The 17,780-nt window shown below is 46.0% G+C and overlaps 1 protein-coding gene across 2 annotated transcripts in view; it reads right to left on the bottom strand.

Annotated features, from left to right (window-relative positions):
* Window positions 1–3,703: 3,703 nt before the first annotated feature.
* The window catches only part of DEF6 (DEF6 guanine nucleotide exchange factor), a 28,652-nt gene continuing 14,575 nt past the window's right edge, over window positions 3,704–17,780 (bottom strand). For both annotated transcript variants that reach the window (XM_010389645.2, XM_030928178.1), the window contains exons 4-11: window positions 16,897–17,133; window positions 16,663–16,809; window positions 10,904–11,012; window positions 10,432–10,730; window positions 8,890–9,056; window positions 8,563–8,761; window positions 4,490–4,580; window positions 3,704–4,286 (exon numbers count right to left, since the gene is read on the bottom strand). In XM_010389645.2, the coding sequence (XP_010387947.1) occupies window positions 4,063–4,286; window positions 4,490–4,580; window positions 8,563–8,761; window positions 8,890–9,056; window positions 10,432–10,730; window positions 10,904–11,012; window positions 16,663–16,809; window positions 16,897–17,133 (1,473 nt within the window). In that variant the 3' untranslated portion in view covers window positions 3,704–4,062. The remainder of the gene's footprint in view (window positions 4,287–4,489; window positions 4,581–8,562; window positions 8,762–8,889; window positions 9,057–10,431; window positions 10,731–10,903; window positions 11,013–16,662; window positions 16,810–16,896; window positions 17,134–17,780) is intronic.

The following is a 17,780-nucleotide window of genomic DNA, read 5'->3' as shown; positions in this document are numbered from 1 at the left end:
TGACAAACAGAAATAATATTCATGAGTCAAAAAACTCCAAACAAAACTAAAACCAGGGAAAAGCTTGTAATACTAAATATGTGTTTCAACATTGACAGCTGAACAGAGAATATTATTTTAAAATTCTTAGCAGATGATAAAGTTGTGTAGAAACTGAATACTTACAAATTATTTACAACATTGAATCAGGCCAGGCGTGGTGGCTCACGCCTGTAATCCCAACATTTTGGGAGGTAATTTAAAAAAAAAAAAATTGTTTTTACATTTTTTGTGAGGCCGGGTGCCGTGGCTCAAGCCTGTAATCCCAGCACTTTGGGAGGCCAAGGCGGGCGGATCACAAGGTCAGGAGATCGAGACCATCCTGGCTAACATGGTGAAACCCCGTCTCTACTAAAAAATACAAAAAACTAGCCAGGCGAGGTGGCGGGCGCCTGTAGTCCCAGCTACTCGGGAGGCTGAGGCAGGAGAATGGCGTGAACCCGGGAGGCGGAGCTTGCAGTGAGCTGAGATCCGGCCACTGCACTCTAGTCCAGGCCACAGAGTGAGACTCTGTCTCAAAAATAAATAAATAGGCCGGGCGCAGTGGCTCACGCCTGTAATCCCAGCACTTTGGGAGGCTGAGGCGGGCGGATCACAAGGTCAGGAGATCGAGACCATCCCGGCTAACACGGTGAAACCCCGTCTCTACTAAAAATACAAAAAAATTAGCCGGGCACGGTGGTGGGCGCCTGTAGTCCCAGCTACTCGGGAGGCTGAGGCAGGAGAATGGCATGAACCCGGGAGGCAGAGGTTGCAGTGAGCCGAGATTGCACCACTGCACTCCAGCCTGGGCAACAGAGCGAGACTCCGTCTCAAAAAAAAAAAAAATAAATAAAATAAATAAATAAATAAATAAATTTTTTGTGGAGATGGGGTCTCACTATGTTGCCCGGGCTGGTCTCCAACTCCTGGCCTCAAGGGATGCTCTCACCTTAGCCTCCCCAGTAGCTGGGACTCTAGGCACATGTCTCCACACTTGACTAATTTTTTTTACTTTTTGCAGAGACATGGGCTCACTATTTTGCCCAGGCTGACTTTGAACTCCTGGTCTCAAGTGATCCTCCCACCTTGGCCTCCCAAAGTTCTGGGATTACAGGCATGAGCCATTGCCTCCAGCCACCCTGTACATTTTTAAGATGACATGTAGTATTTTTCATCATTAATTTAAAACATTATAGTTACTGGCCAGGTGCGGTGGCTCATGCCTATAATCCCAACACTTTGGGAGGCCAAGGTGGGTGGATCACTTGAGCCCAGGAGTTCAAGATTAGCCTGGGCAACATGGTGAAACCTTGTCTCTACAAAAATACAAAAATTCACCAGTCTCATAACCCAGTCTCAAAATAAATAAATAGATTAAAATTTAAAATAAAATTAAATTAAAAAATTAAAAAAAAAAAAAGCAATAGTTACAGAGGATGGATACAATTTCTGTCTTTTTTTGAGACAGGGTATCACTCTATCACCCAGTCTGGAGTGCAGTGGCATGATCACAGCTCATTGCAGCCTCAACCTCCTGGGCTCAAGAGGTTGTACTTTTTGTAGAGATGGGTTTTTTCCATGTTGCCCAGGCTGGTCTCGAACTCCTGAGCTCAAACAATCCACCCACCTTGGCCTCCCAAAGTGCTGGGATTACAGGTGTGAGCCACCGCACCTGGCTGCCTTTAATCTCTAATCCCAGCTTCTACCTAAAACTTCCCTTTTCTCTGACTTCCTACAGCACTTAGAGTTTGAGCTTCACAGCTCATCCTTGAAATCTGCATCGTTATATTAGCAGCTTTGTTTCACGATACCTTAAATAGACTGTAATGAAGTTCCTTGCAATCAGGTTTAGTGTACTTGCAAAGTCAGGCGCAGTGGCTCACACCTGTAATCCCAGCACTTTGGGAGGCTGAGGCAGGTAGATCACTTGAGGTCAGGATTTCGAGACTAGCCTGGCCAATGTCGTGAAACCCCGTCTCTACTAAAAGTACAAAACAACAACAAAAAAATGCCAGATGTGGTGACATATGCTTATAATCCCAGCTACTCCAGAGGTTGAGACAGGAGAATCGTCTGAACCTGAAAGGTGGAGGTTGCAGTGAACCAAGATCAGGCACTGCACTCCAGCCTGGGTGACAGAGTGAGACTTGGTTTCAAAAAATCAGATACCACATCAACTCCAGGAAGGCAGAGACTGTTTTTGTTCTGTACAATATAGCCAGAAGCTGGCATATAATAAGAGCTTAATAAACATTTGTTGATTGAGGGCAGAGTGCATTGGCTCCTGCCTGTAATCCCAGCACTTTGGGAAGCTGAGGCGGGAAAACTGTTTGAGCCCAGGAGTTGGAGACCAGCCAAGTTTTGTAGAGACCCTGTCTCTTGTAGAGACCTGGAAAATCAATGAACTTGAATTTGAATTTCAGCTACTCCATAAATTTTTGGCTTTGTGACACCTGAATTATTCGCTTCAGAATTTATTCATTCATATATGTATTTGACAAATATTTGTTGCATACCTCCTAAGAGCCAATCACCATGGCTCTTAGTTCAAGAAGATATGTCCCTGCCCTTGAGGAGCTCAAGCATTTAGTTATGAAGGCTGTTACAAGGATGGGGGAAAGGAAGTCAGTGTGAGGCCTAGAGGGAGCTGCAAATAGCTCCATAAGGCAGAGGCATAGGAGGCCCTCCTGGGACAGATCGCCATGGGCCTCATCTGCCACATGTGGTAATGTGAATTTAAATATCAAAACTCTAGGATACCACCAAGGGACTGGAAACTGGGAAGAGTGAAGGACAAATCTGCATTTTAGAAATCCTATCCAGGTGGCAATGGGGAGAGGGGTTGACAAGGAGACCTGGTTACCGCTCTTATCTAGTTGGGAAGTGACGAGCCAGAATAAGGCAGTAGCCATGACAGACGTGGCCTCAAAAGTGTAGATCTGAGAGTAATCAAGGAAATACAATCAGTTGGACTTGGTGAGACAGGCAAGACGGAGGAGGAGTTAAAGGTTAACAACCAGGTAGAAAACACAAAGGCCTCAGCCATGGCAGTAGCCATGGGGATGGAAAAGGAGGGACAGATATGAGAGTAGGAAGGAGAGAGAATCTATTGGATTTGATGATGGGGTTTGGATGAGGGGCTGAGACAGAGGACGTGAATCTCCTAAACACCCAGATCTCTGTCTTGGGTAACAAGGTCAGCGAGTCAGAGATTACAGGAAGAAAAGCAAGTCTGAAAGGCTTTGGGAAAGTTACCAAATCTCCCTGAACCTCATTTCATCCATTTGTCAAATGCCAATGATGATTTCCAGCTCTGAGAGTTGTCATGAAAATTAAATCACCTGGAAAACTGTAGTAGACACTCAATAAACACTTTTGGCGGATACTAATAATGGTGCTCGCTCATGTGCCAAACAGTTAATCCTCATATAACCCTATATGGTAAGTATAATCATTATCTGTAGTTTACCAACATGGGAACTGAAACACAGAGATATAAAGAAAATTGACCAAAGTCAATCAGTTAGTAAGTAGCAAAGCCAGGTTCAGAACTCAGGCAGTCTAGCTGCAGGGTCTTTCCTAACCACTTTATTATACTTTTACTGCCCTTTGGAACCTATAACTGGGCTTGAGGGAGGAAAGGAGGAAGTGGCAGGAGAGATGGACAGACCTGAGCCAATAGTTCATTCTAAGAACAGTTTTTATTTAGAAATGTGCTTCCACAACTTGGTAGCCACCTGGGGGCAGGTGGCCCCAGCTTGCTTGTTCACTCTTTCCCAGCCCAGGGATCGGGTCCTTGGGTCTAAAGCACAGGGCAAGTTCTCAAGGATCAACACCCCAGACAGTCCCCATGGTCTGGGGCTTGGAGCTGGTATGAAGGGTGAACCAGGTTCCATTCTGGACTGTTTACGGTTGGAGGGCTGGGCCCCTGGCACCAGGACCTCAGCTCCCTCTCCTAGTAAGAGCTGGGATCACCCACAGGCCAGCTGTGGCCAGGTCCTGGTGGATATGACATTGGGAAGAACAAGGGGCTAGGAGAGGCTAATTTTCTGGTGCTGGATCCAGTTTATCTTCCTGAGGGGTGGAAGCTGGGACAGGAGCCTCATCCCCACCGTTGAGGGACTTCTGCTGCTCATTGCTGTTGGGCGAAGGGGTCCTGTTGCCCTGGGATCCCCAGCGGGTCAGGCGCTTTAGGGAAGAGTCACGGCGGGCAAGCAGAGGGGGCTGGAAGCCTGTGAAGGAGCTGCTGGTGACCGGACGCTTATCTGGCAGAGAGAAGGCAGGCAAGTAAGGAGAAAGGCATGCAAAGGCGAGAGGCGAGGGGCTTTGCCTCAGCCCTCAGAGGAGAGGGGAGCCTCCTGACTGCCAGTCCTACCTTTGCTGGCCCTGGGAGATCTGGAGGTATCCCTTTCTCCCTCCTTTCTCCCGCCCAGCTCCAGGGAAAGCTCCAGAGTCTATCCCTTCTCACCTCCAGGCTCAATTGGATGCATGAGCCGGTTCATCTGGACATTCCAGTGTTTCACATTGGTGCTGGCCTGGCGCAGTTTTCTCTGGGCAGCCTGTAGGGGCAGGGCCAGTGGGGAGTGATCAGAACCATCATCCATGGCATGGAGTCTTGATCTTTTCAGGTTCACAGGCTGCTTAAAATCTGACCAAGACTACTGATCATCTCCCCAGAGAAGAACCATGTATGCTCATGAAGAGTTATTAATATATATATGAATAGAGTTTGCCTCCAATTTCATGGGACTCATGGACCTCCAAAAGGTAAAATGTAACCATAATAATAGTTTCCAACCAATATCCCTGATGAACATTGATGCAAAAATAAAATAAAATACTCATAATAAAAAATAAAATAAAAAATAAAATAAAATAAAATAAAATAAAATCCTCAATAAAATACTGGCAAACCGAATCCAGCAGCACATCAAAAAGCTTATCCACCACGATCAAGTGGGCTTCATCCCTGGGATGCAAGGCTGGTTCAACATATGCAAATCAATAAATGTAATCCAGCATATAAACAGAACCAAAGACAAAAACCATATGATTAGCTCAATAGATACAGAAAAGGTCTTTGACAAAATTCAACAGCCCTTCATGCTAAAAACTCTCAATAAATTCGGTATTGATGCAACGTATCTCAAAATAATAAGAGCTATTTATGACAAACCCACAGCCAATATCATACTGAATGGGCAAAAACTGGAAGCATTCCCTGTGAAAACTGGCACAAGACAGGGATGCCCTCTCTCACCACTCCTATTCAACATAGTGTTGGAAGTTCTGGCTAGGGCAATCAGGCAAGAGAAAGAAAGAAAGGGTATTCAATTAGGAAAAGAAGATTGCATATTTAGAAAACCCCATCGTCTCAGCCCAAAATCTCCTTAAGCTGATAAGCATCTTCAGCAAAGTCTCAGGATGCAAAGTCAATGTGCAAAAATCACAAGCATTCTTAGACACCAATAACAGACAAACAGAGAGCCAAATCATGAATGAACTCCCATTAACAATTGCTTCAAAGAGAATAAAATACCTAGGAATACAACTTACAAGGGATGTGAAGGACCTCTTCAAGAACTACAAACCACTGCTCAGTGAAATAAAAGAGGACACAAACAAATGGAAGAACATACCATGCTCATGGATAGGAAGGATCAACATCGTGAAAATGGCCATGCTGCCCAAGGTAATTTATAGATTCAATGCCATCCCCATTAAGCTACCAGTGACTTTCTTCACAGAATTGGAAAAAACTGTTTTAAAGTTCATATGGAACCAAAAAAGACTCCACATTGCCAAGACAATCCTAAGCCAAAAGAACAAAGCTGGAGGTATCATGCTACCTGACTTCAAACTATACTACAAGGCTACAGTAACCAAAACAGCATGGTACTGGTACCAAAACAGAGCTATAGATCAATGGAACAGAACAGAGCCCTCAGAAATAATACCACACATCTACAGCCATCTGATCTTTGACAAACCTGACAAAAACAAGAAATGGGAAAGGATTCCCTATTTAATAAATGGTGCTGGGAAAATTGGCTAGCTGTATGTAGAAAGCTGAAACTGGATCCTTTCCTTACTCCTCATATGAAAATTAATTCGGCCGGGCGCGGTGGCTCACGCCTGTAATCCCAGCAGTTTGGGAGGCCGAGGCGGGCGGATCACAAGGTCAGGAGATCGAGACCATGGTGAAACCCCGTCTCTACTAAAAATACAAAAAAAATTAGCCAGGCGCGGTGGCGGGCGCCTGTAGTCCCAGCTACTCAGGAGGCTTGAGGCAGGAGAATGGCGTGAACCCGGGAGGCGGAGCTTGCAGTGAGCCGAGATCGCGCCACTGCACTCCAGCCTGGGCGACAGAGCGAGACTCCGCCTCAAAAAAAAAAAACAAAACAACAAAAAAAAAAAAAACAAAAAAAAAAAAGAAAATTAATTCAAGATGGATTAGAGACTTAAATGTTAGACCTAAAACCATAAAAACCCTAGAAGAAAACCTAGGTAATACCATTCAGGACATAGGCATGGGCAAGGACTTCATGTCTAAAACACCAAAAGCAATGGCAACAAAAGCCAGCATTGACAAATGGGATCTAATTAAACTAAAGAGCTTCTGCACAGCAAAAGCAAAACTACCATCAGAGTGAACAGGCAACCTACAGAATGGGAGAAAATTTTTGCAATCTACTCATCTGACAAAGGGCTAATATTCAGAACCTACAAAGAACTCAAATAAATTTACAAGAAAAAAACAACCCCATCAAAAAGTGGGCAAAGGATATGAACGGATACTTCTCAAAAGAAGACATTCATACAGCCAACAAACACATGAAAAAATGCTCATCATCACTGGTCATTAGAAAAATGCAAATCAAAACCACAATAAGATACCATCTCACACCAGTTAGAATGGCAACCATTAAAAAGTCAGGAAACAACAGGTGCTGGAGAGGATGTGGAGAAATAGGAACATTTTTACACTGTTGGTGGGACTGTCAACTAGCTCAACCATTGTGGAAAACAGTGTGGCAATTCCTCAAGGATCTAGAACTAGAAATACCATTTGACCCAGCCATCCCATGACTGGGTATACACCCAAAGGATTATAAATCATGCTGCTATAAAGACACATGCACACGTATGTTTATTGCAGCACTATTCACAATAGCAAAGACTTGGAATCAACCCAAATGTCCATCAGTGACAGACTGGATTAAGAAAATGTGGCACATATACACCATGGAATACTATGCAGCCATAAAAAGGGATGAGTTTGTGTCCTTTGTAGCGACATGGATGCAGCTGGAAATCATCATTCTCAGCAAACTATCACAAGAACAGAAAATCAAACACTGCATGTTCTCACTCATAGGTGGGAATTGAACAATGAGATCACTTGGACACAGGAAGGGGAACATCACACACTGGGGCCTATTGTGGGGAGGGGGAGGGGGGAAGGATAGCATTAGGAGATATACCTAATGTAAAGGATGAGTTAATGGGTGCAGCACACCAACATGGAACATGTATACATATGTAACAAACCTGCACGTTGTGCACATCTACCCTAGAGCTTAAAGTATAATAATAAAAAAAAAAGGCCAGGCGCGGTGGCTCAAGCCTGTAATCCTAGCACTTTGGGAGGCCCAGAGGGCAGATCACGAGATCAGGAGATCGAGACCATCCTGGCTAACACGGTGAAACCCCGTCTCTAAAAAAATAAAAACTAGCCGGGCAAGGTGGCGGGCGCCTGTAGTCCCAGCTACTCGGGAGGCTGAGGCAGGAGAATAGCGTAAACTCGGGAGGCGGAGCTTGCAGTGAGCTGAGATTCGGCCACTGCACTCCAGTCTCAGCGACAAAGCGAGACTCCATCTCAAAAAAAAAAAAAAAAAAGTTTCCGTTTATTGAGCAGCTAAGATGTGCTAAGTGTGCTTATTATGTTATTTAACTTCCAGAGCAGAAGTTAACAATAAAAAGGTTCAAAAGAGGTTAAGTGACTTGCCCAGGGATACACTTGAGCTCTAAGCCACTGCACTACACCACCTTTCCAGGACCTAATCCAAGAACCTCTGTTCAACATTTCACGGAGCCATTACAGTGGTTGTGAGGTCGGGGGGATCATGGAGGAACTTTCCCTTTCTATGTTACATATTTCTGTGTTTGAATTTATGGAGATTCAGGCTCCAAGGAGTAGAACCAAAGTACAAGGATAGCAAGACAGGGGCTTGGAAGGGTAGAAGGAAAAATTTTTGGCCAGATTAATAGTAATGTGAACAAAGATAGCAGCAAATGTTTCTTCAGCACTTACTACATACTAAATATCATGTATCATCTCATTTAATCTTCATAACAACGCTATTACCAATTTCCTTTCCCAGGAGAGAGACTAACTCCAAGAAGTTTGGGAATTTGTCCAAAGTCGCACAGCTAGCGGCTGCTAGGGCCAGGGTTTGAGGGAAGGCAGCCTGGCTCCAGAGTCTGTGCCCTAATGAGCTTACCCTGCTAGCCTCCACCCCATCCCACTCCAGGCCTCACCTCCACATCCTCGTCAGCCCTCTGCCGGTTCTGCCGCACCTCCTCCAGCTGCTGCTGGGCCTGCTGCAGGGAGCGGCTCTGCTGTGCCATCTCCTGCTGCAGCTCTTCCTTCTCCTGCTGCGCCCGTTCGATGTAGCGCTCCTGCTCCTCCTTCAGCTGCATCAGCTGCTTCAGTTTCTCTTCCTCCTCTTCCAGCAGTCTGCCGGGCGAGTGGGTACTGTGTAGTCTCTAGTGCCAAGGCACCTTGCAGATGCCCGGCAAGCAGGAAAATTGGGGCGGGTTCCAGGAGGGGTGGTGGGAGAACCTGAAGAAGTTCCTCAGGCCTACCTGGTCTGAGCGAGTCGCACGGATTCCTCATCTCGCCGAGCTTTCACCTCTAGTTGCAGGGCCTCCTGCAACCGCTGCTGCATCTCCTCCAGCTCCTTGATGCGCTGCCGCTGCCGGGCAGCCTCCTCCTCCTTCAGCTCCATCTCAGCCTGCATGGAGGCCCGGGCCTGTGGAGTGGGGAGGTGGTGGACCCAGAGCCAGGTCAAAAGGGGCACGTGGGGGCAGGGGAGGAGGGGGTGGGCATGTTGCCCTTCTTTCCCCAGGACTCTGCTAAGCTGCCTAGGGGTAAGGGTCTGGGGAACGCCTTCATGTTGGGGTTTCCTGATCTGACCCCTTTCTGAGAGCCTGACTGGAACAGATAATGGTCGGTGAACAGATGCCACGTGGGGGAAACGGGCTCAACGTATTCCCTTTCTAGTACCAACCTTAATCATAATTATATAACATGTAATTAAACAACATTATATAATTAAATAAGATATAAAAATATGGTCATCTCCTTCCTAGCACTAGCTTAATAATTATTATATAATAATATGTTATAATCATGGCTGATGCTAGGAAGGAGGTGACTATAACCCAATTATAACAACGAAAAGTTACTGGACAATACAAGTGTTTCCTCATTTAACTCTCACCGTAACTCTGTGAGCAAAGTTCTATTAGCATTAGCATTTTGCCGATAAGGCTCAGTAAAATGAGCTTGCCTGGCATCACGGGGCTCGTAAGAAGCAGAGCTAGGATTGAATCTACATGTTTCTGACTCCAGATCCAGGTTTCTTTTTTTTTTTTTTTTTGAGACGGAGTCTTGCTCTGCCACCCAGGCTGGAGTGCAGTGGCCGGCTCTCAGCTCACTGCAAGCTCCGCCTCCCGGGTTCACGCCATTCTCCTGTCTCAGCCTCCCGAGTAGCTGGGACTACAGGCGCCCGCCTCGTCGCCCGGCTAGTTTTTTGTATTTTTTAGTAGAGACGGGGTTTCACCGTATTAGCCAGGATGGTCTCGATCTCCTGACCTCAGTGATCCGCCCGTCTCGGCCTCCCAAAGTGCTGGGATTACAGGCTTGAGCCACCGCGCCCGGCCCAGATCCAGGTTTCTTAAATCCTAAATCGAATTGCCTCTGCACGCTTAGTCCGCCTCCATACACGTCCCGCTTGCCTCTCAAACTGGTTTCACTGTAAACTCAGTTCAAGTCTAGTCCAAACTTGGTCCAATCTAATCCCCAACCACACGGTCTTCAACGGCTCCTTCTGCCCAAGCCCCAACCCACAGCCAAGGTCTCCGAACCAGGCCCCAACCATCCATCCACCGGCTTGGACCTCGCCCCACACCCCTTCCTTAGCCCCAGGCCCTGCCTCCGGCGGAAGCCCCATCCCAAATCTCTCTTTCAAACCCGCGGACTGTGTAAGTTCCAACCCAGTGCGCGCCCCTCAACTCAGGAGCTCCGCCCTCTGCCCAGGCCCCGCCCCTGGCGCTCCGCCCCTGGCCCGCCCCGCAGCCTCCCAGCCCACCGGTCCAGTCTCCAGCGCCGGGAGCCAACCCCACCTGCTCCGCCTCGCGCAATTGGCCCTCGAGCGCCTGCTGCAGCTCGCGGTGCTGGCTGCGGCGCCGCTCCTCCTCCTCCTGCAGCAGCCGCTCCGCCTGCCGCTGCGCCTCCTGCAGCAGCTCCAGCTCCTGCAGCTTCCGCTCTTTCTCCTCTTGCAGTTGCTGCAGCCGCAGCAGCTCCTCCTCCTTGGCCGCCCGGCGCCGCTCCCGCTGCTCCCGCTGCTCGCGCCGTTTCTGCTTCAGGTCCTTATGCAGGGACTTCTTCCCCTCGGCCTGCAGCCGGATCGCCATCTGGATGGCTGCCGAGGAGCGGGAGCGGGTCAGTCGGATCCTCGCACACGGCCCGAAAGGGGCTTTAGGAGTTTCCCAAGTCCACTCTCCAACCTCCCGCTGGACAAAGTATTAGCACCTCCTTTTCACAGATGAGGCGCCTAAGGACCAGCCAGACCCAAGCCACCTAGCGAGCACTCACCAGCTGTCCACTCCTGGCGCTGGCGCGTGTCTGAGGCGCTCATCTCATACGTGCGGGTGGCTGTCTTCACACAGAACATGCAGCGCTTTCCGTCGCGGTCTGGCAGCACCTGGGACAGGGTAGGTAGCCGCAGCCAGGCTAGCCTCACTGGGTCAGGGCCACACCTGCCCCAAGGATGCTCCAGCTCAAGCCTGTAGCCCTCCTGGCTATCTTCCCTGGGGACCGCACTCTGCCAGGAGCCTGCATGGCTTGCATCATAAGTTATGGGGGACTTATGTCCCCACAACTCTGTAGCCTTTGCTCTTTGAAGGCAAGGTGGGTGCGTTTTCATCTTGTTATTATTTCACGGGGCCCAGTACATAGTCGCCACTCAGTGTTTATGCAGATCACGCCTGAACACTGCCAGTAACAGGGTCCTCACTATCCATGACAACTCACTTTGACATAGCCCTGCTTGTTAAGAGTTAATTCATTCATTCCGCAGATATTTTTGGAGTGCCTACTGAGTGCCACTCACTGCTCGAGGGGTTTGGGATACTAAGGTGTGCCTAACAGACCAAATCTCTGCCTCCATTAAGCTTACATTCTGTGGAAAATAATAGCTACCACATTCTAGAGTCTGTACTAACGTTTTATATGCATCATTATCTTCACTCCCCCTATACAGCCTTGCCAGGCAGGCATTATTAGCTCCACTTTACAGAGGAAGAAACTGAGGCACTAAGAGCTCCAGGATTGTCCACCTCACACTGTTAGTCTGTTAGTGATGAGGCTGGGACTTCTGCATAGATCCGCATTCCTTTACACAGTAACACCTTATGTGACCAAATTAGACGGATCCTAGGATGGCTATAATTTTTTTAAATGAAAAATAACTGTTGGTAAGGAAATGGAGAAATTGGGATCCTCACACACCGTTAGGGATATTATCCAGCCTTAAAAAAGAATGAAATTCTGATATATTTGACAACATAGATGAAGCCTGAAAACATTTCTAAGTGAAAGAAACCAGACACAAAGGGACAAATATGGTATGATTCTATTTATGTAAGATACCTAGAAAAGGCAAATTCATGGAGACAGAAAGCAGAATAGCGGTTACTAGGAGCTGGGGTCAGGGAGTATGAGGAGTTATTGCTTGGTGGGTACAGAGTTTCTGTTTGGGGTGATGAAAAAGTTTTGGAAATAGATAGTGGTGATGGTTGTACAATATTGTGAGTGTAGATTATTCCCCATGATCAGATGGGATTCATCACAGGGATGCAAGGATGGTTCAACATGCACAAGTCAATATGCATGACACATCATAGTAACAGAACCGAGAGCAAAAACCATATGATCATTTCAATAGACCCTGAAAAAGCTTTCTAAAAAAATTCAACATTGTGTTATGATAAAAGCCCTAAAAAAATTGGGTATAGAAGGAACATACCTTAAAATAATAAAAGCTATCTATGACAAACTCACAGCTAACATTGTAATAAATGGAGAAAAATTGAAAGCCTTTCCTCTAAGATCTGAAAAAAGACAAGGAGGCCCACTTTTACCACTTTTATTCAACGTAATATTGGGAGTTCTGGCCAGAGCAATTAAGCAAGACAAGGATATGAACGGCATCCAAACTGGAAATGAAGAAGTCACATTAGCCTTGTTTGCAGATGGCATGGTCTTATACTTAGAAAAATCTAAAGACTTCATGGGGCGTGGTCTTATACTTAGAAAAATCTAAAGACTTCATGGGGTGTGGTGGCTTACACTTGTAATCCTAACACTTTGAGAAGCTGAAGTGGTTGAATTGCTTGAGGCCAGGAGTTTGAGACAAGCCTCGGTAATACAGTGAGATCCTGTCTCTCTCTTAAAAAAAAAAAAAAGAAAAAGGCCGGGCGGGGTGGCTTATACCTGTAATCCCAGCACTTTGGGAGGCTGAGGTGGGTGGATCATCTGAGATCAGGAGTTTGAGACCAGCCTGGCCAACATGGTGAAACGTTGTCTCTACTAAAAATACAAAAAAAAAAAAAATTAGCCAGGTGTGGTGGCAGGTGCCTGTAATCCCAGCTAACTCGGGAGGCTGAGGCAGGAGAATCACTTGAACATGGGAGGTTGCAGTGAGCCAAGATCACGCCATTGCACTCCAACTCCAGCCTGGGCGATAAAAGCGAGACTCTGCCTCCTCAAAAAAAAAAAAAAAAAAAAAAAAGGACTCCAACAAAAAACTGTTAGAATTGATGAATGAATTCAGTAAAGCTGCAGGATAATTCAACATACAAAACTAGCCGGGCGAGGTGGCGGGCGCCTGTAGTCCCAGCTACTCCGGAGGCTGAGGCAGGAGAATGGCGTAAACCTGGGAGGCGAAGCTTGCAGTGAGCTAAGATCTGGTCACTGCACTCCAGCCTGGGTGACAGAGTGAGACTCCGTCTCAAAAAAAAAAAAAAAAACACCTCAGTAGCATTTGTATACACTAACAGCAAACAATCTGAAAAAGAAGTCAAGCACAATCTCATTTCCAATAGCTACAAAGAATGTAAAATACCTAAGAATCAATGTAACCAAAGTGAAAGATCTATAGAAGAAAAACTATAAAACTGATGAAATAAATTGAAGAGGATACAGAAAAATGGAAAGATATCCCATGCTCATGTATTGGAAGAATTAATATTGTTAAAAGAACACTATTACCCAAAGCAATTTATAGATTTGGTGCAATCTCGATCAAAATAGCAAAGGCAATCTTCATAGATATAGAAAAAAAGTCCTAAAATTTATATGGAACTACAAAAGGCCTCAAATAGCCAAAGTAATCGTGAGTAAAAAGAACAAAGCTGGAGGCATCACACTTCCTGATTTCAAAATACACTACAAACTGGCTACAGTGGTGCACACCTGTAGCCCCAGCTATTCAGGAGGCTGAAGCAGGAGGATCCCATGAGCCCAAGGAGATTAGGCTGCAGTGACCTATGGTCATACCACTGCACTCTGGCCTGGACACCAGAGCAAGACTCTGTCTCTAAAATAAAACAAAATACCAAAATGTAATACAAAGCTATAGTAACCAAATCAGCATAGTACCGGCATAAAAAGAGACACGAAGACCAATGGAACAGAATGGATCACCTAGATATAAATCTATGCATTTACAGAGAACTCATTTTTGACAAAGGCGCCAAGAACACACAATGGGGAAAGAACATTCCTTTCAATAAATGGTTCTGGAAAAACCAAACAACGATATGCAGATGAATAAAACTAGACCCCTATCTCTCACTATATAAAAAAATCCAATAAAAATGAATTAAATATTTAAACATAAGACCTGAAACTATGAAACTGCTAGAAGAAAACACTGGAGAAATATTCCAGGACATTGGTCTGGGCCAAGATTTTTTGTGGAAGACCTCAAAAGCACAGGCAGCCAAATCAAAAATAGAAAAATGGGATTACATTAAGCTAAAAAGCTTCAGGACAGCCATGGAAACAATCAACAAAGTGAACAGGCAACCCACAGAATAGGAGAAAATATTTGCAAACTATCAATCTGACAAGGGATTAATAACTAGAATATATAAGGAGCTCAAACAACTCTATAGCAAAAACCAAATAATTCAATTTAAAAATGGGCAAAAGATCTGAATAGATATTTCTCAAAAGAAGACACATAAATGGCCAACAGAGATATGAAAAAATGCTCATGTCACTAATTATCAGAGAAAAGCAAATCAAAACTAAATGAGATATCATTTCACCCCCAGTTAAAATAGCTTTTTATAAAAAAAAAATAGAGAACATCTTTTTTTTTTTGGAGACGGAGTTTCACTCGTCGCCCAGGCTGAAGTGCAATGGTGCAATCTCGACTCATTGCCACCTCCACCTCCCAGGTTCAAGTGATTCTCCTGCCTCAGCCTCCCGAGTAGCTGGGATCACAGGTGCCCACCACCATGCCCAGCTGATTTTTGTATTTTTAGTAGAGATGGGGTTTCACCATGTTGGCCAGGCTGGTCTCAAACTCCTGACCTCAGGTGATCCACCTGCCTCAGCCTCCCAAAGTGCTGGGATTACAGGCATGAGCCACTGTGCCTGGTCAATAATATCTTTTCCGTAAAAAGACGCTGGAGAAGATGTGGAGAAAAGGGAACCCCGATACACTGTTAGTGGGAATGTAAATTAGTATAGCCACTATGGAAAACTGTATGAAGGTTCCTCAAAAAACTAAAAATAGAACTATCATATGATCTAGAAGTTCCACTGCTGGGTATATATCTAAAAGAAAGTAAATCAATATATTGAAGAATATCTGCCTTCCCATGTTTACTGCAGAGCTATTCATAATGGCCAAAATACGAAATCAACCTGTGTCCATAAATGGATAAATAGATTAAGAAAATGTGATATATATAAAGGAATATTATTCGGCCATAAAAAGAATGAAATCCTGTCATTTGCAGCAACATAGATGGCACCATAGGTCATTTTGTTAAGTGAAATAAGCCAAGCACAGAAAAACAACTATTGCATGTTCTTATTTATATGTGGGAGCTAAAAAAGTGGATCACCATGAAGACAGAGAGTATATTACTGGTTACCAGAGGCCAGGAAGTGTCAGGGGAGGATAAAGAGAGGTTGATGAATGGGTATAAACATACAGTTTGATAGGAGAAATAAGACCTAGATTTCGATAGATCAGTAGGGTGGCTACAGTTTACAATAATCTATTGTATATTTCAAAATAGAAGAGAATAATTTGAATGTTTCTAGCATAAAGAAATATTTAAAGTAAGGCTGGGTGCGGTGGCTCAAGCCTGTAATCCCAGCACTTTGGGAGGCCGAGACGGGCGGATCACGAGGTCAGGAGATCGAGACCATCCTGGCTAACACAGTGAAACCCTGTCTCTACTAAAAAAACACAAAAAATTAGCCAGGCGTGGTGGCGGGTGCCTGTAGTCCCAGCTACTCCAGAGGCTGAGCCAGGAGAATGGCGTGAACCTGGGAGGCGGAGCTTGCAGCGAGCCGAGATCGTGCCACTGCACTCCAGCCTGGGCGACAGAGCAAGACTCCTTCTCAAAAAAAAAAAAAAAAAAAAAGAAATATTTAAGGTAAAGGATACCCAATGACACGATTTGATCTTTACAAAATATGTGAATGTATTAAATTATCACATGTACCCTGAAAATATGTACATCTGTTGTATATCAAAATAATTTTTTAATTTCATGAATGTATTTAATGCCACTGAATTGTATACTTCAAATAGTTAAAATGGCAAGTTTCATGTCACACACACACATATATACATATATTATTTAAAATAGTAAAGAGGCTTGTGTTTTAAGCCTCTAAAATAGTAATGAACACAAGGGAGGAAACAGAAGGGGAAGACAGAGCAGAGGGGTGTGGAGGGAGAATAGGGAAGTATAGAGTTGCTAAAGAGAATGGAATATGGGTGAAGAAGAAAAACCTTTAAAAGGGATTTTTTAGAAAGATTTGCTGTGTAGTATAGATATAAGCCACCTCCTCTGAAATCTTGAGCAAATTCCATATTATTCACCAATTACTTTGGTGTTTGAGTTGCAGTTTTAGTTTTAAGTGCTGACACGGCTGAGAATGGCCTTGAGGCATCCAGATATATTTGGGTCACACTAATCTAAGCAGAATTTGTGTCACCGTGGCTTTTCTCCATTTGCCCCTCTCCTGACCCCCTTGTCTTCTCATGCCCCTGAGGATGCTCTGGGCCCTGAGGTGTCCTCCACCCCCATCCTGCCCCTCACCTCCACGCAGCAGTGTGCATCCAGCGGGATAATGCCTCTTTTCTCTTTGCACTCTTCACTCCCAAAGTAGCAGAGGCAGCTGGGCTGCAGCTGGAACCAGCGTTCGGTCCAGTTCCTTCTCAGGTGCCCTCGCTTCCACAGGTAGCCCTGCCAGCCGGAGTTACGTCAGAGGCTTCCCAGGCCCCCCTTCGCCCTGCACCTTGTGCACCTCCCCTAGTCCCCAGTTTGGCTGACCTGCTTCAGGACATCTTGGATGAGCTCCTGGTAGACCTCATGGATGGCCATGCTGAGGGTGTCCCGGCCCACGCCCCGCAGGCAGCGGCCTGAGTTGAAGAGCTCCAGGAACTGCCAGACACTGAGCCCCCCGGTGGTCTGGGCCACCTGGGCCTCCTGGGCCAGAAGCTCCTCCAGTTCGCCCAAGCTCACCTCCAAGCTCATGCTGCTGAGTACCTTTTTCAGCAGGTATTCCACCTGGAGCAGGAGAAGGAAGACCTGGTAGTTGCAGCAGGCGGTGTTGCCAGCACCAACACCAGGGAATACTCTATCTGGCTCCCCGAGCCTGGGCAGAGGGAAACAGGGGACAGACTGTTGAGGGGGCCAGAGGACCGAATGCTATGGAGACCAGGGAAAAGACCTGGGAGAGGATCCTGGAGCCCCAACCCCAACTCCGAATTTCTCTCCCCCTCCACAACCTCCAGTCCCACTCCTTCCTATCATTAAGGGCAACGTGAAGGGGACCTGAGATCTGGGGTCCAGAAAGAGGCAATAAATCACAGAAAGTGTCAAGGGAGTGCAAAGGCCCTCTCATCCAATCACTCATTTTGCAGATGACAAAACCAAAGCCTAAACGGGGAAGTGACTGGCTCTAAGTCACACAGCAAAGTGGGGGCAGCCAGAACCTGATTCTGATCTCCTGAATCCTATTCAGGTCCTTATTGCAAGCCCCAATCCCCAACCCTGGGGATCCTTCCCTTGTGGGAGGGGAAGGGGATTTGAGGTAGGGGTAGGTGGTGGGGAGTGGGGAGTAGAGGTAAGCTGGGCAGGGACAGGAAACCTGTTACAGAGGAACCGGAAGTGGTGGCTGGGGTACATCCTGCTGCAGTTGTTAACTCTGTATG

Source organism: Rhinopithecus roxellana, chromosome 4, assembly GCF_007565055.1.
Source record: "Rhinopithecus roxellana isolate Shanxi Qingling chromosome 4, ASM756505v1, whole genome shotgun sequence".
In the NCBI taxonomy this organism is placed as follows: domain Eukaryota; kingdom Metazoa; phylum Chordata; class Mammalia; order Primates; family Cercopithecidae; genus Rhinopithecus; species Rhinopithecus roxellana.
The sequence above is the reverse complement of the archived record's forward strand: the minus strand, read 5'-3'. Positions and strand labels throughout refer to the sequence as shown.